This window comes from Tiliqua scincoides, chromosome 3 (genome assembly GCF_035046505.1).
Source record: "Tiliqua scincoides isolate rTilSci1 chromosome 3, rTilSci1.hap2, whole genome shotgun sequence".
NCBI lineage: Eukaryota > Metazoa > Chordata > Lepidosauria > Squamata > Scincidae > Tiliqua > Tiliqua scincoides.
The window spans coordinates 90,866,976-90,889,445 of record NC_089823.1 but is presented as its reverse complement, the minus strand read 5'-3'; the positions used below and the strand labels follow the sequence as shown (position 1 = coordinate 90,889,445).

Genomic DNA, 22,470 nt, shown 5'->3' with positions numbered 1-22,470 from the left:
TTTGTGAAGCCATTTCAAGACCACATTTGCTACCTTGGCTGCATGATTTCTGGTCAGCCAGAAGGCTAAACTGATCTTATTATTTGCATCCTGTAGAGATCCAATTTTTACTAAACACCTTGGAGAGGGTCAATATGATGGGCAGGAGAATAAGCATGGATTAGATTATGAGAAGTCATTCTGGTCCAGATGCAGGAACTGAGAACCAGGGGAAAGAGTTGACGGAAACGACTGTCTGCATGGAACTGCAATAATCGCCCTCCCAAAGTCTTCTCACATATGTATAATCCTGCTCAGGTGACCTGTAGCCCACAAATGCTCATGCTACAAGTCTTTAAGGTACCACAAGATTCTTTATTTTTGCTGTTACTAACACAGCTAGGGTGAATTGACCCCTTTCTGTTCTCTACTTCCACATATATTCTCTACTTCCAGATAAATGACTAGTAAACCCAGCTGTTTTAATGTGTGCCATCACAAAAGGCGCAGTGGTAGCAAGCATATGTGTCGCCATTTAACTAGGGTGCTAGATCATACCCGACTTTAAAAAGTGAAAATTCACTCTCAAGAATTATGGCCTGTTCAAACTAACTCAAACACATACAGTACAGTTCTCCCTAGACTCTACTGCTCAGGTTTCAGGGCAAGTGCACATTTGAATACTCTCTTTAACAACAATTATAAACCTTTCTGGATGTGGAAAGCTACCATACCAGAGACAAAGGTTCTCTCTCTGATATATGAGCTTTCCATGAGTGGCTGCCCATTGTGTTTGTAATGTGGAGCAGTGTTGCAAAAAACGTGCAATTTTTCACTTCCAGTCTGAAGTGATACAGCCCAGCAGGACTTTCTACGCTCTTGAACAGGTCTCTAGATTTAACTTGTTAGTCAATAAATCACAAAGCTGAACATTCATTGCATTATCCTGCATCATTTTTATTACAGTTTTTTTTTTTGGGGGGGGGGGGAACATGTAGTTATAGTTGTCATAAAGTAGTTACTTACAATTCAAGAAATAAAAGTTATTGCTTCAATCTTTGCTTGGGTGGGAGGGGAGAACATACACAAGGTATAAAAGTGTACCAAAATCAAGAACTTGGGGGGGACAAAAACAAGGTTCTTGTTTAAAAACGTAAAAAAGTGATGTTTAAAGATTAGAATAAAGTATGTTGTATCTCCATTAGACAGTAAATTCCTTCCTGGAAGGTTCAGGATTTCAAGCAAATTTTGCTATAGCAAACAATCCTGATTTCTGCTGCAGTTCAGGGATTTTGGTGAGAATATTAATCTACCACAGCTGAATCCAGACAAGAAAATATTAACCAATCAAATCCTTAAAAACCTAGTCATGAATCTGTTCAAGAACTACAGATTCATCAACTTGTAAACCTAAAAATTGTGGAGCAGAGCTGTTTGAGTAAAGGCTGCAATCCTATGTACACTTACTTGGGAGTAAGTCCCACTGAACTCAACTGGACTTACTTCTGAGTAGACATGCATAGGATTGTAATTGTGGTACATGGGGAGAGGGGGAGGAGAAAGTGTGTCATACCACCAACTACTGGTAAAGGAATAGCACCATATACACAAACAAATACCACTAGCATCAAACCACTGGCCAGTATTACTTCTTCTTAGAGAAAATTCACAAGAAATGCCTTCGGTGCTTTTCTGATTCTCAGAAACATTTTCAGTTGCCTCACAAGGAAGAGGCAGAAAGTCACTACACAGCTATTGGTAGTACCCAAGAGTGATCCAAGTCATTCCTGCACCTTCTGTCTCTCACCTCCCCCCCACCTCAGTGGTTTGATTATTTCTTTTAGAAATTCAGGTTTAAATCCCAGTCCAGTCTTGCACAGGCAGAATACTGAGCAGAGAGTACTATTGAGAGGTATACGTTAAACAAAGAAAAAAAAACCAAGCCAAAAAATGAACTTTATTGTACAAAGGTGCAATTGACTCCACCTTCCCAAGTCACCAATTTGCACTGGTAGCTCCCAAAGATCAGGCGAAGAAAAAAAAAGTTGCTCCTGGAAACCTAAGAGTCTTCCCACCAGTGCTATACACCACCAGAGGCAATAATTTTTTGAAACTAATCCTAGTGGTTATTTAGGCTGCAATCACATGCATACCCATTTGGAAGCAAGTCCCATTAAAACTGAGCCACACTAACTTTGGAGTAACGGTGCATAGAATCAGAATGCATGCTGTGTATATGAGGCCTCAGTCATCTTCCGAATCACTATCTTCTCTCTTCGTTGAAAGAGAGCACTTGATTGAAGTCATCAGCTGGTCCTGGATCTGCTTCCTGGGGTTTTCCTCCAGGTCTGTCTTGATTGCACCCGATTCAGAAATCTTCCATTCCAGTTCTAAATCCAAGTGAGAAAAATTATATATTATGGGGACATAATATATAAGAGATATATTTCTCCATATTATGGAGAAAGATTCACAGTGTTGCTGCTCCTGAGGACATGTACTTCCATCTGCCATGTCCTGCCCTACGTCTACTACAGTGCCGTGTCCTACACAACCTTTCTGAAGCCGTTTTGAAAATGTATATATGCTACCAGTGCTGCACTCCAGCAGTTCAGAGTACTAAAGGGCAGGAGGTCTGGTCTAGAGGGTTGAGCCTCCATTTGCCTGAAGATTAACATCCACAAGGTCGCCAGTTCGAGGCCACCGGCACCGTGCGACCTTGAAGCAGCTGGCAAGCTGCAGCTGAGCTGTTCCATCTGCTCGGAGCGTGGGAGGATGGAGGCCAGAATGTTAAACCAGATCGGAGTGTAACAGCTTGAATGTGGTGGTTCTTGAAAGAGAGAACCTTCTTTCAATTTGTAAAAATCCCTGCGTGGATTTAATAAGCCTGCCTGTGTAAACCGCCTTGAATAAAGTCTTGAATAAAGACCAAGAAAGGCGGTATATAAATACTGTATATTATTATTATTATTATTATTAAAGATGGACAGAGGTAAGTTCAGCTTCATAAGTCTGTGAAAAGCAGCAAAGTGTCTTTTTTTCAAAGTTAACAATTGTAAATGTTTCATTTCTGCATCTTTTACAAAGGTTTAAAGACACACACACCCCTACTCCATGCTTATTGCTTTACTATGAAAAGTCAATAACACTTTTCTACCAAGCAACAGGCCTTTATAACAAAGGCTTAAATTGGCTTGCACTCCAGAAGTGGAAGGAAGTCAATACCGCACACTAATCAGATGTCTTACTGTTAGCTCTGCTGGCAATCTAATCTGCCAGCCTCATTTATATTGGATACAGAAAAGAAATTAATGTGATCCTCACTTTTGACACAGCCTTGGAATAAGTTAAATTGTTCTACAGACTGAATTATAAAAAAATCTATGAGGAACATGATGTGCAGGGCACAGCTATAGGGGAGGGGGAAGACAAGAGAACAAAACCAAGTGAAGAACATTAGGTGGTCTCCAGGGATGACGCAACTGGGGACACTGCCCAACATCCACTGCTACCTCTACTTTGGTGCTTTAAAAGTGTGTGTGGGGGGAGGGTGCTCCTTCATTCACAGCGTCCCTTAAATAAAACTGGAAGTCCAACACTTCTGAGTTTTGGACAAACACATGATGAAGCACAGTCAGAACACAGATGACGTACTCTTCTACTCATGCATTCATGAGTAGAGCTTCATGCATTACATATTTTATATAGTTACTAGGGAATAAACTATACAGAAATCAGTGAGAGTTTATGGTTGCACTATAGAAATTTGTTTTTAAAACAAAGACAATATAGTACAAAAGTCCCTCATTACAACACTAGCACAAAAACCCTAGAAGTTCTAGCATCAGCTAGAAGAGGGCATGTGAACTGATATAATTTATCACAGCAGGGACAATGTGAGCACTGGAATCTAGAACTCAGCCAGCAGATTGTCCAAGTCACACAGTCAATGTTTCTAGCCACAGATGAGCACAAATAAGGCAAAGAGAAATGGCTGTTGAAATTCTAGACCTCTACTTACCATCTCTTGTCAGGTTCATGCCTCCAAACACCAGGGGCCCAATAAATTGGGCCTTAATGTCCCCTTCGAGGTAAACAAAGACTGTGGGTAGGTTTCTATCTGGGTAGTTGGGTATGCAGGTTGTAGAAATGGCTTTGACGAACTTAACATCTGGAAATTTCATTGCAAGTCCACTTAAATGTTGGTTTATCAAAGCACAGAGGGGAATGCTTATAAAAGAGAAAGATAAGTTCAAATGCCAGGTCTTCCATATCAGCTTAATCAGGCTACTGTGAAAAAGTAAGATTTCAGGAACTTCTATAAAGGATCAACAAGATATGAAACATTCTCACCAGCTGCAGAAATGCATAGTAGTAGGGCTTAGTTGATTAAGCAGTTTGACTGACTGCTTAATCAACGAAGGGCGCAATCCTAACCAACTTTCCAGCACTGGCATACCTGTGCCAGTGGGACATGTACTGCATCCTGCAGTTGGGGGGCAGTCAAGGAGGCCTCCTCAAAGTAAGGCAATGTTTGTTCCCTTACCTCGGAGTTGCATTGCCCTTACCTTGGTGCTGGAAAATTGGTTAGGATTGCGCCCTATGTCCCACTAATTATTATACAGGTCCGCCCGTGTTGTGTGCGATTCGGAACCCATGGATTCCTTCATCTGTGGGTCCCCCCAAACCTACAGACAGGCAGACCTGGACCCTTCAAGGGCAAGGGGAGTACCGCTTCCCTGGACCTCAGAATCCCTTAGAAGGCATAAAGACATCACTTCTGGTTCCCCAACAGAAACTGGGAGTAACTTTTTCTTTTGCCAAAACAGCCATTCTGAGGCCCAGAGATGCAGCAGGTGCTCACATGCTGCCTCTACGGGCCTCAGATGACCCTCTGGACCTGATCGGAGCTCAGTTCCGGTTGGGTTGGGGGGGTTGGAAAACCCGCAATTTTCCTTATCTGTGGGGGTTATCTGGGAACAGAACTCTTCTGGATAACACAGGCCCACTGTATACTGCTTTTCAACAACAGTCTACAAAATGGTTTACATAGCAAGAATAAATTCGCTTTTTAAAAATATATGAACCAGGCCTTTAAAAATGTTTGCTATTTTTATGAATAGAATTTTTTGTCCTCTATGTTTTAGTTATTGGAGTTCTTTTTTTTTTTTTTAAGTTTTGCATTTTCATACTTTTTACTGTATTTCTAAGACACCTTGCAAATTGCATGACTGAAAGGTGGAATAAAAAATGTTCCAGTAAAATAACATGCACCTATTCTATTTTCCACCACAATGTCTACCACACCAAAGGAGGTGGGCAAGAGAGCTTTCCTAGACCCATCAATACACACTTAACCCATTTCCTAGCCAATGATGAATTACGAAGCAAAACACTTTCTGAACTGTAGCTGAACTATAAGGAAAAGGTACATTCATAATTCTTAATTTATTCTGCACAGCAGATGCTGAATACCGAGCACAAGTGCAGATTCAATATAGAAACGTGATCAGTTTCTAACCCCTTCCCCAGGTATTTTCAGAAAAGTGCCATGTCTCACAGTCTTTCCAAGTTGAAGCATTTCAATAACGTACTTTGACTGTAGAAAAGCAAGGTGCTAACAGAAGAAGGAATGGTTACTTACCCTTGCTTGTAAAGATGCAATATCACCCATATATCCTTGCCAGCTTTGGTAATTTCTTGGACATAATCCTGTCCTGAAATCTCTAAAACCTGCCCAAATTTATTCTTCATTTGAGTCGCTTTCCATTCAGCTAACCTTTGCTGCCTGCACCATGGGGTGAAGATAAAAGAAAACATAAACACCAATTTGAGACATTCATAGCACTGTCTTTATTTTCAAAGCACTTCACATCTATCATATTAGCACTGCAGTGCCAATCTAGTGTACTTAAAAAAAAATCCCAGAATACATATCATATCTTAATTACACATTATGAAACCCAATTTCACAGGCCTTGCTAGATACAGGTAAACTTAGCAGGGTACGATTTATTCAGTGAACATCAATATTTCAGTTCAATTGATTTACAGATGGAAAAGCCAGGAAATAGTGGAAGAATTGACACTGACAACTACTGACAACTCTGTAACACTGAGACACTATTCTAGCCAGCGAATTTCAACCTGCTTCATCTCAGCATACTGATAAGACGCTAAAATTTTCAGGGTACATCATCAATTGCTGGGAGGGGGGTTCACATCCAATAGCCCTAATAATAAATGAGCTTCCTCCAAATTCCTGTGGCACACCTGCAGACCATTATTGGCACACTGGTTGAAAATTGCTATTCTAGCCAATAAAAATGGGCAGTTATTTCACATGTTGATAGTTAAAGTGCATGTAATGAATCTTTGGACTGATCTAGAAGTTGTTAGTAAAGTCAGATTCTTTTAGGAATTTCTTTCAGAAGCTACCAGGCTCAGAATAAACACTATAATCAGAGTCCTCTATTAGTGCCATGGTCCAATCTACAGAGACATGAAACATCAAAGGATACTCATTGTCTTCAAGTAGCTACCATAAAATTCCTGTTTTCCAGCATTTTTAACCCGTATTTCTCCACACAAAATCAATTTTATTTTATTTAAATAAATCCATTTTATTTTATTTAAATCTACTACATTTTATTTTAAAACTACATATACCTCCTGCTTCCTTCCTGTGGCTGTTTAATATTAGATTGGTACGTATTGCTGAGCCCCATATGAAAAGTGCTTTTGCACAAAATCAAATCAGATCACATGGATTGCTATGTATCAACATTTACTCTTCTATAACTTTCCAGAATAACCACGGGATTGTCATCTTTAGGTCGGTTCATAGCACTGAGTGCTTTTAAGTGAATGTGCTGACACTTTGACCCACCACAATAATGTAAACTGCAGTATGCATATATGCAACCCTCTCAGGACAGCCAACATGGTATCACGCAGTCTCTTGGCCCAGGCACCCTCGCTTAGTCTATCTTTCCTCAAAAGTTTATTGTAAGGGCAAGAAGTAGAGCTGTTTGGAGACATGCCATAAACAAATAAAGAGACTCCTGTTCTGTGAGTCTGGCCTGGCTGACCTGACCTTTAGGCCACATTGACCTGACCCTTAGGTTACAATCATCAGCTATTACAATGTCACTCAAGTCCATAAAACACTCCAGTTTTAGCTTTCTTCCCCCTATTAGGCGCAAGAGCTCTAAGGTTAGTTATCCTATTGATAAAGCTCCAAAATACTTAGAGCCCAGAAGAATTCTGTCTTCTGTCTACTCAGTATTCTGTCTACTCAGAAGTAAGTCCCATTATAGTCAATGGGGCTTACTCCCAGAAATGTAGCCTTAGTGTGGAACACAAATCAAAATATTACATTCTGAAGGAAAAAAGTTGCCTCTATACCAGTGGTTCTCACATTTTCAGCACCAGGAGCCACTTTTAAGAAGGAGAATCTGTCAGGACCCACTGGAAGTGTTGTCCTGATGTGTCCTGCTGTCCAGATGTGACATCATCAAGCAGGAAAATTTTTAACAATCCCAGGCTGCAATCCTGCCCACAGTTACCCAGAGTAAGTCCCATTTACTATCATTGTTAAAAGCATATACAGAGCAGCCTGTTAAAAGTACAGATCTGTAACATTTCCCCAAATGCAGTCACATACCATGATAGCATTGTCTAATATATTAAAAATAAAATACTGAAATGAACAGGGGCCCACCTAAAATTGGTTCACGACCCACCGAGTGGGTCCCGACCCACAGTCTGCGAAACACTGCTTTGTACTAAAATGTGGAAGGCAAGCATATGGCTTTTTGAACCCCTCTCTATGGACCACTTCAGTAAAGCTCCACTAAGACACTCTAGTCCAGGGGTCTCCTAACTTTTCAGTCAGAGGGCTGCATCAAATATCTGGCAGGGTGTTGAGGGCCAGAAAAAAAATTTCTAAGTATACAATTTAAATAAATACATTAGCGATGGAACTTAAATCTTAGAATATATGAATGAATGGGCTCAAATTTCCAGGATTTCTCAAAGTACCAACATACACCACAGAAAGAAAGAACACACTCAAATGGACCCCCATTCCCCCACCTCTCAAGTAGCTTACTTAAATACCCAGGAGTAAATACCTCAGAACCAGCACATCACAGGAAACCCTAGAGCGTGTTCTGAGGGCTGGGAAGGCCTCCCCATCCATAAGAAAGCCTTCTAAGGCCTTCAGAAGGCACAAAAAGTTCCTTCTGATTTTTTCTGGAAAATCTGCAGAATGCTCTAACCTGTACATTTCGATAGCACGCTCATCTTCCTCATTGAATTCATCTTCATTTTCTTCTAGTTCTTCCAGGGTCATGTCTTCATAGGTTTTCACTGATGTAGGATAAATATAAAATTGTGAGTACTGTATAGAAAACCAACCATCAATGGAAATCTGGGAAAATTACTCATACGCAAATCCTTTGCTCATGTAAGTAATTCCAAACATTTGAACATGATCATTTAGGGTCAATTGCCATTTTATTTAGTGAGTTTATTTTCCTCTGGGTTTACCTCTGCGAACTCAAGCGGAAACTGTCAATATTTCTGCCAAGTGAAATATTTGTTAATATTCAGTAGAAACACACCAGAGCGCCCCAAACTGGTTGCACTTTTGATGCAAGAGATGTGCTATACAATTTTGATTTATTAGTGTTCCTATTTCAGTGCTGCCTTTCTGCACTTCAAGCCACTCAAAACATATTTAAAATATAAACACAATTCAGTAAACATACACACAAAAAATTCATTTGTGAAAACCATGCTAAGATAGCACTCAAGCTCACAGAAACAGTATTGAAATAATTCATGTTGTTCACCACTGCAAACTTCAGTGTATATGTTGCAAACATGCTTGCTATGTAAAAAGCGTGACTTGGCTTCAATTTCTAATGCAGAGCTCAGCCCTGATGGAATTCACAATTACGCACCAGTGCCTCATTAAGGTTTCTCCCACAACTTACATCCCAGAAGTGTTCATATGTAACAAGACTGCAGCTCCCGCAGAGCCAATTCTCATTTTAGGCAGCAATTACCCGTTTCATTTCTAAATGACGTTAACAGCGGAAGACAGTTAATCCACACCAAGGACTATACGCTTGTTCAATTTTTCTTTTTTTAAAACACTACTCCTCAAATCACACTTCCTTCTCTGATGTTACTTCAAGGTCTTTTTTTGTTAACTCCAATCTCCACAATCAACCCTATAAAATGCCAAGTTCCAGGTCCCACCATTTACTACTGTCATGAGGGCATCTTATTTTTTTAAGTACTTCATAAATGTGTATTTCAGGGACCAATGTAGGTTCAGTAAAGGGGCATAATTGCAGATCTCACTTTCTGCAGGGAGTACAGAGGTACATTTTCTTGCAGAAAAATGTACATGTATTTTCCTAGGGCACTCCCAAAAGAGCTAAAAGAAAAATAATTCACAATAATGTCCAAATGCAGAGGTGATCAATACAATGCCGCCGCCCCCCAAAAAACCACACAAATCCCATGTCCACATTACTGATGTAAAATGGGAATTCAGCTAATTTCCAGTTATGAACAGTTAAAGGAACTGCTTTAAATCAGAGGTCCTCTTATACTGAACAGGGGGAGGGAGAACTGTCCCTTGTCACCCTGGTACAGCACCTTTTCCAGTGGATGTTTGCTGGTGTTTCTTCTTAGTCTTTATTGTGAACCCTTTTTGTGACAGGGAAAATTTTGCTGTGTAAATGGCTTTGTGACCTTCTCTTTTGTTGAAATACGGTGTATAAACCCACACTGATCTGCTTTCCATCCACTACAAGCACGAAGAACATAGATCACCCATCTCCTTACCTTGTCCCAGGGACAGTTTCTTCAAATATGGAAGTGCAGGTCTTCCGGTTTGATTTATAAGGACTGTGCGAAGGAAGAAATTTCTTTATTCAAACCTGAAGTCCTGCACTTCTGCAACTGAAGAAGGCACCTTTGAGGGGAGGGGGAGAAAACTGTGCAGAAGCAGTGCGCCTAAGGCAATGTACCAGGTGTCACAACTACAGGTGGAACCTCAGTATCCACTGATTTGGCATCCACTGATTTGACTCACCACTGATACCGGGGTGGGGGTGGGGGGGTCGACCTTTAAATGCCTTGTAACAAGGAAAAAAAGCACCAAAATTCAATTTCCTACCTTTGTGATGTTAAATAACTATAATTTCATTCCATTAGATTCCATTATTCACCCCATCTAGTACCCGAATGTGGCATCGAGTCTACACCAATGCATTCTGGGGCAACAACAGAGGTGCAAGAAACCTGGATGTGGTCTTTAAAGCTATTTTTCCAATGATTTGTTACTGATTTTTCCACTGATTCCATCAAAACGGAACCCCAGTGGATAAAGAGGCACAACCTGTATTGCCTGTAGATTAAATCTTGGTCCTCAACTGCTAATTCATACAATAAAGGACTTCTTCTACAACTTAGTTCACCAATGCCCAACTATTTTCCAAAGGCAGTGAGTTCTATTTGTGGCCCCTTAATGATGCTTATCCCCCTGGGGGCTGGGGATAAGAACAGGCCCTCGGTTTGGCTGTACTTGTCGTAAGAGGCGAGTAAACAGCCACCGGGTAGATGGGACTCGTCAGCCTGGGAAGGCAGCTCATCTGAGAGAAGGAAAACTCTGATCCCAAACCTCCACTGCCTTGTGGCTACATCCAGTTATGGAAAAGGCTTCAGGAGTCAACCTCGAGGCAAAATCAGGAGCCGGAGTCCCTGAGGCAGATCATGGCTGAACAAAGTCACGTTCTGGCAACTCCTGCAACGTCGCTGGAACCAACCGTATTGGCCTCTGCCTTTCAATTGGACCATTTCAGTGGCGTGGAGAGGGGGGATTTGCTGCATGGGTAACAGCCTATCCTCCATACCTACTTTACCCAGGTTTCGCGCACTGGAGAGGACACTGTTCCAGAACCACCATTCAGAGCGTGACACCATGGTCTTCCGAGACTGAAGGATGCCAACAATAATGATGCTCAAGCATAACAGCCTGCAGGAACTAAGCTTACATTGCAACTTTATGTATGTCTACTCTGACATGCGGGGTGGAACACACACATTCTTCTTTCAGGCATGCAAATTCTTAAAAAGTAACGAGTACACAAAGACCATTGAAGGTAAGGGAGCCTTTGCCAGCACTGTGAGGTCTTCTATATCCTGAAGCAGCAAACTGCTCTCCAAACTGAACAACTTACCAATGGATTGTTGCTGGAGAATCTGCTGCTCCCTTTCCTCTTCTGCTGCTTCTTGTTCTTTCAACTTTTCTTTTGAAGGCAGGATGCCTTTCTTACGCAAGATGTCATTCCACTCTGTGTCTGCATTAGGATCCTAGAATGCACAAAACAATGCAGCAGATGTGGTCAGCAAAGGTCCCAACGCTAGAGCTTGCCAATATGGGACCATTAAATACAAGCCAAACAGTCCTCCTTCAACAGATTGCAGCAGATGTGGGGGGGGGGGGAAGGGTGCAGCTGATACAAGTCAGCTTCCACCATGCACCCATGAAGACAGCACAGTCCCCCTTGTAGCTGAATCCCAGGCACAGTTCCCTCCATACGTCGCTACAGAGGTGAAATACTCATGTTCTCTTTCTCCTTCAATGATAAGAGCCAGGGAGAAAAGGGGGCTGCACAACAGCAGAAGCCAGAGAGAAACCAACAGTCACATGTATCTGTGATACTGTTTAGACTACAGTACTTTTACCCTGGTGCCTGGAAATCTCCACTAGCACCAAGAGCCTGCAATGCGTGTTCAAGGTAGAGCCCAACAGTTCCTGTTGTTCTCTTTACTGTTGCTGTGATAATAGAATAACAGTGCAAATCTTGAAACATCACTTTGAGTGGCATGAGATATACCCCTGGAATGCCAGCACAATGACAGCTCACTGCTGTAGCCCCAGTTCTAGTAAGGGATGATCCACGGATGCTGATGTAACACCATGCCAACATACTTCCAACACTGGTGCAAACCCCCACAGGATTGAAATGTGGGAGGGATGTTAGGACAAATAGGAGTCAACATCCATCACACCCTAAACCCTCCCCAGACGATAGGTACATCCCAAGTGTCAGCAAAATGCTATGCCAATGGTCAGAACTGGCACAGGAATTTTTAAAAAGCCTTGGAAACAATGGGGAAGGAACAAGCACAAGAAAATCTCAACTCCCACCACGCCACCCACTTTGCTATGGCAGAGCTTAGAGTACAGAGTACATTTTGTAGGAAATCACAGCACATCAACCCCTGACAGGGAATCAGATGACAGAGCATGAGGCATGCAACTATGCTGGGCATAGACAGTCAACAGATGACAGGGCAAGTGGCAAGCATGGTATTATGCTGTTCCAGCTTCATGTTGTGCATGCTTACAGCATACACCCATGGGAAGTGTGCTGATGGAGAAAGGGCACTTGGTACACCAAAAGAACATTCTGCACAAACAGCTTGCAGCCCCTCATAACATGCATGGCAACTAACGTCTTCTGAGAACTCTTAGTGCAAATAATCTGTTCTAGAACTCCATACACAAACATACAAGTGGAACCTCCACTCAACCATCTCAACAAGGGAAGTAGGGTCAATGCAGCCCACGAAAGTAAGCAAGGGAGAGAAGGAGATCCATGCCACAATGCACTGATGCTCCATATCTGCCTCATGTCTCCACCCCACCAAACACTGACTCTTCAGTGTTATCAAGTTTATCTTTGCAATAAACTGTATTATCAAGCCATCCCCTTCTTTTTTTTTTTAACAGCTAACTGCAGTGAGTGTGTGCCTCTCACTCTCACCCATGTGCACACGCTCACTCTCTTTCTGGGTGACCATTGTCATTGCTTGCCAAACACTCACCTGCAGCTCTTCTTTTTTCAGGACAGTAGCATTGCCACATGAGGAAGAAAAGTCATTTCTCACAGAATTCTACTGCAACCCCACCAGGAAATGAAAAGACAAAGCTCTGAGACACCATGTTCTCACCCCCAACAGGAGACTGCTACATGTGCCCCAAAGTGGCACCACTCTTCCCCACTTGAGCGGGAATGCAGAGACTATGCATTCCAATCCAGAGTCCATGCAAGGCTGATGGCGCTGTCTATGCCTTGCTACACTCTGGATTTCTCTCTGCTCTCCATAGGCAGCTTTCCAAAGGGGCACAGGACCTTCCACATGGCCACTCAACAAAGGAAGCCTGCAACATGCCTGGCAGCAGTGAGCAATGTGATTCAGCTGTGGGCTGGCTGACCTACTTCATCCTGTTGCTTTGCAAAATCCATGGCAGATAGTGAACTGACACCACCAGACTTCAATGACACCTGCCACTTGGCTGCCTATCAGATACCATGCAAATGCACAGGAGTCCTGCTGGGGTAAGATGGTTGACAACTCCACTTGAGTGTTTCTCTTTCAGATGCTGTTTGGACTTTGAGAGTGTGCAACAAAAACTTTGACCTCGTCACATTTGTTGTTTCTTAGCAAATAAAAAGAAAATTCTTCTTTCCATCCTAGTTGTTTCTTATCTCAGTTTGCCTCAGGTGGGACTCTGTAGAAAAGAGAGGAGAGACCCTTCTGTTCCCATGGCTCAGGGTCTGCTGCATCCTCATCTCTGACTCCTTGGATTCTAGCAATGGAGGGAAGCCTCTTGTTGGTCATGAGCATCCTCTTGTCTGCTGCTATGATGTATAAGGTAGACAGTTGCAGGGGGAGAAGGCAGTACAATGACAGCTATACCAGGTTCCTCTATGACAGGTGCCGGCAATGATGCAAAGGGCACAGGGTGTGTGCATGTGGCTACATTGATGGATTCCTTCAATACAGGCCCCCTGTGTGACATGCAAGCACAATGACTGGCCCATGCAGCGCTCCCTCTGATTAGTCCATGTGCAGTTTCCCAGCCCTGTGTGCCTGTTTTATGGTGCTGTGGAATGCTAAGAGTTCTATGAAGTGCTGTAATGGAAGATCAGAAGATCATCAGGTGAATGATGTGGTGCTGACAGCAATTCCATGTTTTGACAGCTGTTTGACAGCTCTGGGAAGGGCAGGACTGGCTCCACAGCTGTAATCAATCAAGGCCAATGGAGACCTGGATGGACACCTGAGCTTCATTTGACCTTGATGGGACTTTGAATGAGCTAAGGAGGTAGCTCACAGCTGAGCTGCATTTGGACTTAACAAGGGGCTGCAGGATAAAAGGCAGCTTCAGAAGGAGTAAAACTACCAGACCAAAGGCTACCCTGACCCAGAGGGAGATGCTACCTGACCAGAGGGACCCTGACCCAGAGCTACCCTGGCCCCCAGGGAGAGGCTACCTGACCAGACCCAAGAGGCTACCTGACCCAGACCTATGGGAGAAGGGGACTGCCAGGACTCGGCTGGAGGAAACACTCTGCTGGAGAGGAGGGACTCTGCTTCAGAAGACTGGACTGTGCTTTGGAGACTAGATTGGACTTGGACCTTTACCCACTGACTTAAGTGGAGTTTTGGGGAGGGAAAGCCTCTGGACAAGAGGACTTGCAGGAGTGTCTGTGTTTGTAGTAATTCTTGTTAATTGCTCAACTGATAAGGAGTTCTGTTCATTTCTTTACACACCACAGCTGCTGTTCTTGGAAAAGGAGGAAGTTAATTAGCCAAAAAGTGAGCATTAGAAAGGAGTTGGAATATTTGGACTGGACAAATTGGTGTAGTTGGCAAGATAGGGAAAATTGGGATAGGACAGTGCCCTTTGCATGTTTCATTTGGCAGCTTTCTGAACTGGATTGTGTGAGTTCAAGACATACCTCTAGCTCTTTCTTTTGACCCCAACATGGATGTTTCTAGTCAAAAAATGTGTCTTCCGTTGGTTATGGCAAGTCCCTTGACTGGAACCTAACCTGCCTTTTCTGGCTTCCAGCTGGGGTTTTAGCTCAGCACCCAAATAACAGCACTGTACCTTGTCTGGGCACTGTTGAAGAACCCCTTGTGGGTCACCTCAGTCCTTCTGCTGGACCCCCCCTTCCAGGACTCAAACCCTTGCCAGAGAGAGACTTGTATGCTTATTTCACATGGCAGTCCTCTCCCAAGGGAGCTATCTTCCTTTCCTGCCTCAACCGTAGCCCAAAAGGTATTTCTTGGCAGTATGCATTTGTGCAAGTGAACTTGAACGCTAGGTGCTGGATTTTGTGGCAGTTGTCTTGCTGGGCCTACTTACTGTCTATGCCACAGTAGCTCCTGCAAGGAGAGGAGCTGTAGCTTGTGTGTGTCGTGCAGTATGCATATGATCTCCCTATAACTGACAATGATGGCTGTTGCCATGTTACTCCCGGACCCCAGGAATGAGCATCAGCCCAGCAGTGGCTGCTCATTTGAACTGCCCCTGCCACTGCCCACTGCTTGGTTCACAATGGCTGCACTTCTCTGCCTGCGGAGTGGGAAGGTTGTGGCAAATGGCTCCTTGCATATCAGGCAAGCACTGGGCTGATATAAAGTCATCATCCCATGAGTGGCAAGCTGAGCTGGAGACACTGGCAGAGTTGCTGAGAGGGCTGCACTGAAATGGAGTTGCCCAGTCTCTGATTTCCCCTCCTGCTTTGTGCCAGGTGGGTTTAGGATACGATGGCTGCTGTGCTGATGTAGCAGCAAAATCAGCACAGAATTGCACCAGAAGCAGTGGCTGGGGGGGATGAGGAAACAAGGCCTACTGGGGCAATAATATTTCTTACATTGCATGATTATCAAGACAGCATCAGTTAAACATAAGTCTTAACTTACAATTTCCACACTTTGTGATCCATGAGTGGTACTGTAAAGGTGTTAACTTTTCACATAAATCAAAGGACATTTTAAACCACAAAACAGAACCTAAGAACTATGGCCAGCCAACCCACAACATCCAGTACCTCGTAGCCTATCTCTGCCAGAAGCAACATGAAAATGCTTTTCTGCAGACATAACTTTAGGAAGTGTCTGCAGAGAAATTTTTAGGAGCTAACAAAATAAAATGGTGTTTTTCCCTTACACAGCACCAAGGCTGCAATCCTATAACCAAGTGTTTCTCAAACTGTGGGTCAGGACCCACTAGGGGGGTTGTGAGCCAATTTCAGGTGGAAATTTCAATTTCCCCATTCATTTCACTATTTTATTTTTAATGTATTAGACTTGATGCTCTCATGGTATGTGACTGCATTTGGGAAAATATTACAGACCTGTACTTTTAACAAGCTACTATGTATATTCTTTTAACAATGATAGTCAATGGGACTGAATCCTGGGTAGGATTGCAGCCTAGGATTTTTAAAAGACTTCCTGCTTGATGATGACACTTCCAGTCACCACATCACTCCCGGTGGGTCCTGACAGACAGATTCTCATTCTAAAAAGTGGGTCCTTGTGCTAAATGCGTGAGAACCACTGCTTTTACCCTTTCCTGGGAGTAAGCCCCATTGACCACAATGGGACTTACTTCTGAGTAGACATGCCTAGGATTGTGCTGTGAACCGTTTGCAAGAACGTGAACCGTCTCTCCTCCTGCTTTATACTGTAATCCTGTCCATACTTTCCTGGGAGTAAGCCCCATTGAACACAATAGGCCTTAATTCTGAGTAGTCACGCACAGGATCGCGCCCTTATGCCCCTGTGCAGCCGCTCTGCGGCAGACGGAAATACAGCTTCGGGCACAAGCACCAGACGTCAGCCGGCTCTAAGGAAGCAAAGAGGCTGGAAGCAGGAGGAGCCTTTTCCGCCCCCCTTCTCTAAAGGAAGGCGACCGCGTGTTGGGGGCCCTGGAAGCGGGCTACCCACTGGGATCCACTTGCAGCGCACGATCCTCAGCCCACCCCACTGTTCCTCTCCAGGCCTCCCTCCCCGCGCAGTCCCACCACCTTCCGCCTCCTCCTGGTGGAGGGTGCGGAGCAGACCTGCAGCCAGCCCGCCCCTGGGGCGCTGCACAGCTCACCTGCATGTTGGGGCGCAGCTTCTTCCAGCGCTCTTCAGGCCGGAGCACGAGGGGTCCTGCCCACCAGCTCACGACCCGCTTCCCAGGGAGCCGAAACTGTCGCGCACGCGCAGCTGCCGCGTCCACCGCCTTCCCGAGCTGCCCTTATTAGGACTGGTCCCGGCGCCCGGAGGAGGGAGTGGCGCGCGCAGAGGCTCAGGCACGGGGGGAGAGGAGGAGGAGGCCTGCTGCCCTGGGCGCCTGGCACCTTGTCCTGGCATTTTGGGGCACTGCGGTTTCTTATTAGAAAACTTTGTTCAGGACGGACAAAAGAGTCAGGACAAAAGAAAATATTGCTTTACTCAGCCGTAGTTATTCTGTGGAACTCCTTGCCACAGGATGCGGGAATGGCATCTGACCTAGATATCTTTAAAGAGGGATTGGATAAGAAGCAAGGGAGGGCACAAGGATGCAGGTCTCTTGCGGTCTTGGGTGCTCCGTGAGGCATTTGGTGGGCCACTGTGGGATACAGGAAGCTGGACTAGATGGCCCTGTGGCCTGATCCAGTGGGGCTCATGTTCTTATGTTTAATGCTAGCCTATTCCGGTACAAATCTCTGGTTGGGCTCATGAGAAAAGGAAGATGGAGTTATTCGAATGTAGGACATGATCCATTAGGCCAGTGTTTCTCAACTGGTGATACAGGTACCACTTGATACAGGTACATGAGGGGGTATCTGATGATACTCACAGGACCCCTGGACAGTTGCTGACTGTCAGTGAGACCAGGAACATAATGCAACAAACAGCAGTAGGAGACTCGGCAGAGCTCCAAAGCATGCTTTTCCACATTTCGTCAGCCCTGAGCCTCTTATTGGTGTTTCCACTCACTTCCCAACACACAAGTAACTGGTGATGATGTCATCACCAGTCACTTCCAGTGGTACTTCAAATAGGTGAACCATGTCATGTGGTATGGCAAAGGACAGACCTTGAGAAACATTCCATTATGCTCTTTGTGATTGTTGCATTCTGAATTCAGGAACAGAGTACCCAGATGTCATAAAAGAACCAGACATCCCAAATGTAGGACAACCAAGAAAAATGTTGGACATGACCAAAGAAAAACTAAATACACTTGTATATTGATTTCATGTGGTTACTTTAAACACTATATTCTTCTTATTAAATTTAAAACTATATTACATTGTATTGGCAACCTTCAGTCTCGAAAGACTATGGTATTGCACTCTGAAAGGTGGTTCTGGCACAGCGTCTAGTGTGGCTGAAAAGGCCAATCCGGGAGTGACAATCCCTTCCACACTGGGAGCAAGTGCAGTCTGTCCCTGGTCTGTCTCCCTGGCTATGGGCCTTCCTTCTTTGCCTCTTAGCCTCAGACTGTTGGCAAAGTGTCTCTTCAAACTGGGAAAGGCCATGCTGCACAGCCTGCCTCCAAGCGGGCCGCTCAGAGGCCAGGGTTTCCCACTTGTTGAGGTCCATCCCTAAGGCCTTCAGATCCCTCTTGCAGATGTCCTTGTATCGCAGCTGTGGTCTACCTGTAGGGCGCTTTCCTTGCACGAGTTCTCCATAGAGGAGATCCTTTGGGATCCGGCCATTCTCACGACATGACCGAGCCAACGCAGGCGTCTCTGTTTCAGCAGTGAATACATGCTAGGGATTCCAGCACGTTCCAGGACTGTGTTGTTAGGAACTTTGTCCTGCCAGGTGATGCCGAGGATGCGTCGGAGGCAGCGCATGTGGAAAGCGCTCAGTTTCCTCTCCTGTTGTGAGCGAAGAGTCCATGACTCGATGCAGTACAGAAGTGTACTCAGGACGCAAGCTCTGTAGACCTGGATCTTGGTATGTTCCGTCAGCTTCTTGTTGGACCAGACTCTCTTTGTGAGTCTGGAAAACGTGGTAGCTGCTTTACCGATGCGCTTGTTTAGCTCAGTATCGAGAGAAAGAGTGTCGGAGATCGTTGAGCCAAGGTACACAAAGTCATGGACAACCTCTAGTTCATGCTCAGAGATTGTAATGCAGGGAGGTGAGTCCACATCCTGAACCATGACCTGTGTTTTCTTCAGGCTGATTGTCAGCCTGAAAATTATATTACATATAATTTATTAATTTTAAGAAAGCTGTGTGCTGTCTGCTCACAGGTATAAGGAAGACATTCAAGTTCTTATCCTGGAAAAAGAGGCTGTCCAGTCACCTGGTTCAGCAACAGTCTTCTGTAGTGATGCCACATTTGGGGCCTCCAGCACATTTAACAGTGACAGTGCATTAGTAAATGACACATTTCAGAGAGGGAGCCATGTCAATGCAATTCTTTGTAGGATTACTGGGAAGTGAGGGCCCAATCCTATCCAATTTTTTAGTGCCAATGCAGCCCTGAGGTAAGGTAGCAAATGTTACCTTGAAGAGGCCTCCACTGCTGCATCAGTGCTGGAAAGCTGGATAGGATTTGGGCCTACTGTGATTACCAAGGCTTACTCCCAGGTGATTTTGCACAAGATTGCAGGCTACAGTCCTAAGAAACATCTGCCTTTCTATAAGTTCCATTAAACTCAAGCATAGGATTGCACTTCCAGTCTGTTATAAGCAATGATTACAAAACATATTCTAAAACTTTAGGCTGAGGGCCCAGTCCTATCCAACTTTCCAGGACCAATGCAACCCAGAGGTAACCCCTTACATTGAGGAGGCTACTGTGACTGTCCTCCCACAGTAGGATGAAGCAGGCATCCCACTGGCATGGTGGCATTGGTGCCAGACAGTTGGATAGGATGGGGCTCTAAGGTATTTAAGGTGCCACAAAGTTATTGCATCGTTACAACAGTTAAAAAATATGTTCTAGTTAACATTTTGATTATCCTTATCCTGTTCATTGTTTGCATGACAGACCACTTTCAACAAATACAGCTGCCCCAAAAGTCCATCTCAGTGTGAGGAAAAGCTTTTGACTATACCCATTTAATTAATACCTGCCTCACAAATATTAACTGCACATGAACTCTGTTAAACAAGGTGTGGAAACTCTGCTCTTTTAAAATAAAGGGACATGTTTAAAATCATGAAACCAGGCAATTCTGTGTCCTCCATTCCCATTACTAAGGGAAGAAAAAAAGTGATTGTTATAGCAGGAGGTGTACATTGACAAATAATGAAAAAAAAATGCATAATAAAATAATTTTCTTGAAGCAGTTTCCCTCTGGTATCAATTTTGCTTTTCTGCCCCAAAACCTGAAATTAGCTTTCTGAAGGTGAGATCTCACACTATCTGGCACAAGAGGACTTCTCTAAAGTAAACATCGGGTAGTAGTCAGAAGCTTGACTGATCAAGGAGGAACCAATAAAAATAACAAAATGGATACAGCTGCACTGATGGAGTGCTCCCTTTAGTGCCAAACAGGAGCGTTTAAAAGGAAGGAACAGCTGTTTCAATGGAGTAGCAAACTGTTGTTGAGGGGCAGCAGCAAGAGCCATAATAAAAAGCTACTGAGTGAGTTTTAGGCAAATAGAAGCTTAATTTATGTTGATCTGTAGTGTAAGATAAAATAGATTCTGCTGGTTAGCTGTGTGTGTAAATGAAGGATGCTTGGTTTTTCCATTATTTACTTGAAGGTGTTTCATGGACTCTCTAGTAAAAATGTCTTGCATGTATGTAAGGCTCTTCTGTTTTTACTAGCAGCTTAACTGGTAACTTCATCTATATAAATCAGCAGGTAAAATTATTCTGGCATGATGTGAACATCTGTGTTTTTTCATGTTTTGACTGCCTTTTGGGTTGGGTACTCCTAAGGTAGTTTAAGTAGAAAACAAAATATAATGGGTCTTTTTTTTTTTTTTTTTTTTAAACTAGACCAGTGATTCTCAAACTCCCTAGGAGATTTATTCCCTGGGTAAGTCTTTGCAGAGGCAGGGGAAAAGCAGCAAAGTGATCCCCAAGATCATGCCCTGCAGGGGGAGGGGGTGCTATTTTTTAACAAAACAAACATGCATCCAGAGGGTGTGGGGAGCCCCACAGAATCCTTGCAGGGCTTCTAAACATTGAAAGCTGCAAGCGTGACAAAACTGGAAATTCCACTTCTGGCTTAATCGTGCTTGCAACTTTCAATGTTTAGAAGCCCCAGGGAGCCCTGCAAGCACTCTGGGGATAGCTTTGCTGCTTTCCCCCTGCCCCCACCCCTTAAAGGGAATGGGGCATCTTTACATGAGCTGGTGGGTTGTGACCCACCAGTTTGAGAACCACTAAACTAGACTTTGGAACCATGCAACTCAGCAAAACCTGCAGCCAACAAGTAGATGATCAGCACTGTACCCCTCATCCTCCAAATACCTGCTTTTTGCTAATTTGTAAAACAACCTGTTGCAGGTATGGGGGCTAATGGAAGTGCAGGTTGAATTGCCAGCGTGAATTCAGTGTGTCTTTTGTAAGACTACCACTAACAGTAAACAAGGTAGTCTGGCTTCCACTAAGTACATGATGGTTCAAATGGTATAACCAAACAGACACTTGCTTCCTGTGAAGGGTTGTTGCATAAGAACTTTTTAGCATCTGTTTTTCCAGTGATAGGTGTTCTACTCCTTGTGTTGCCTGCAGTTTCTAAAAGAAATCCCTGAAAGCTGTAAAAATGACACATGTAGAACTGAAACAGCTGGCAAGGTAGACACACCTCTGTCCTTGGTTAGAGGTAACAGTTCTGATGGTGACAATAGTTCTGATGGTGTCAACAATAAGTGACTGAATGGCGTTTACTAGCACAGAATGGTCACTCATTTTATTAGCATTGAATGATACTTTGTCCATTTAGAAAGATAATGTTTGAGTGTTTCTCGTGAAGGTAGGAAAGTCTTCCTTGACATAGGCTAGTGAGAGTCCTAAAATGAAGTCATGTAACAGAAAAACTAGTTTACTATAGCAATATAGTAAAGGAAGATTTGGATATAGTTCAAATTATCTAGAATTTCAGACAAATTGGGAGAGTCTGTTATTTTTTGGTATTGAATGATTCTTCTTGAGATAGCTAACAAAGTTAAAACTTTAGCTAGGAATACTTCTATCTGGTAATGAAGGGAACCTTCTCTCTGCTCTTTGCAGAAGCCAGAATGTCTGGACGTGGAAAGAAGCCAGCAAAACCCATTATTGCCAGGAAAATGAAGGCTTCAAGAGCTGGCCTGCAGTTTCCAGTCAGTCGCATTGGGCGGTTTCTGAGGAAGGGCTCTTATGCGGAAAGAATAAGTACAGGAGCTGCCGTGTACCTGGCAGGGGTGTTGGAATACCTGACTGCGGAGATCCTGGAACTGGCGGGAAATGCTGCCCAAGAAAACAAAAGGCAGCGCATTGGGCCACGACACATCCAGTTGGCGGTGAGGAATGATGAAGAGCTGAACAAGCTGTTGTCAGGCGTGACCATTGCTGAAGGAGGGGTTCTGCCCAACATCCTTGCCCAGCTTGTTCCTAAGAAAACGATGCGCTCTGCTGCCTCCCAAGAAGAGCCGAGTGGATCTGCTGATTTCTGA

General features: G+C 43.9%; 2 protein-coding genes across 2 annotated transcripts; one reads left to right on the top strand and one right to left on the bottom strand.

The window, feature by feature from the left end:
- Positions 1-1,921: 1,921 nt before the first annotated feature.
- On the bottom strand, positions 1,922-17,087 carry PDCL3 (phosducin like 3). The gene is made up of 6 exons (XM_066619549.1): positions 16,970-17,087; positions 11,241-11,373; positions 8,262-8,352; positions 5,624-5,767; positions 4,001-4,209; positions 1,922-2,369 (listed from the first exon to the last, which is right to left on the bottom strand). The coding sequence occupies exons 1-6, from the start codon at positions 16,973-16,975 to the stop codon at positions 2,224-2,226; spliced, it is 729 nt and encodes a 242-aa protein (XP_066475646.1). The 5' UTR covers positions 16,976-17,087; the 3' UTR covers positions 1,922-2,223.
- Positions 17,088-22,056: 4,969 nt separating this feature from the next.
- On the top strand, positions 22,057-22,470 carry LOC136644056 (late histone H2A.L3-like). Its single transcript, XM_066619550.1, has one exon. It carries the CDS (start codon positions 22,057-22,059, stop codon positions 22,468-22,470), a length of 414 nt encoding a protein of 137 aa, XP_066475647.1.

Bases quoted from the DNA above. Each gene is read 5' to 3' on its own strand.
- PDCL3 (XM_066619549.1), bottom strand. The intron at 5,768-8,261 runs GTTAGAGCATTC...CCCATGGTGCAG, and splicing joins CGTGCTATCGAAATGTACAG to GCAGCAAAGGTTAGCTGAAT. The intron at 4,210-5,623 runs GTAAGTAACCAT...CTCTTTTATAAG, and splicing joins TTGCATCTTTACAAGCAAGG to CATTCCCCTCTGTGCTTTGA.
- LOC136644056 (XM_066619550.1), top strand. From the start codon at position 22,057: ATGTCTGGACGTGGAAAGAAGCCAGCAAAACCCATTATTGCCAGGAAA.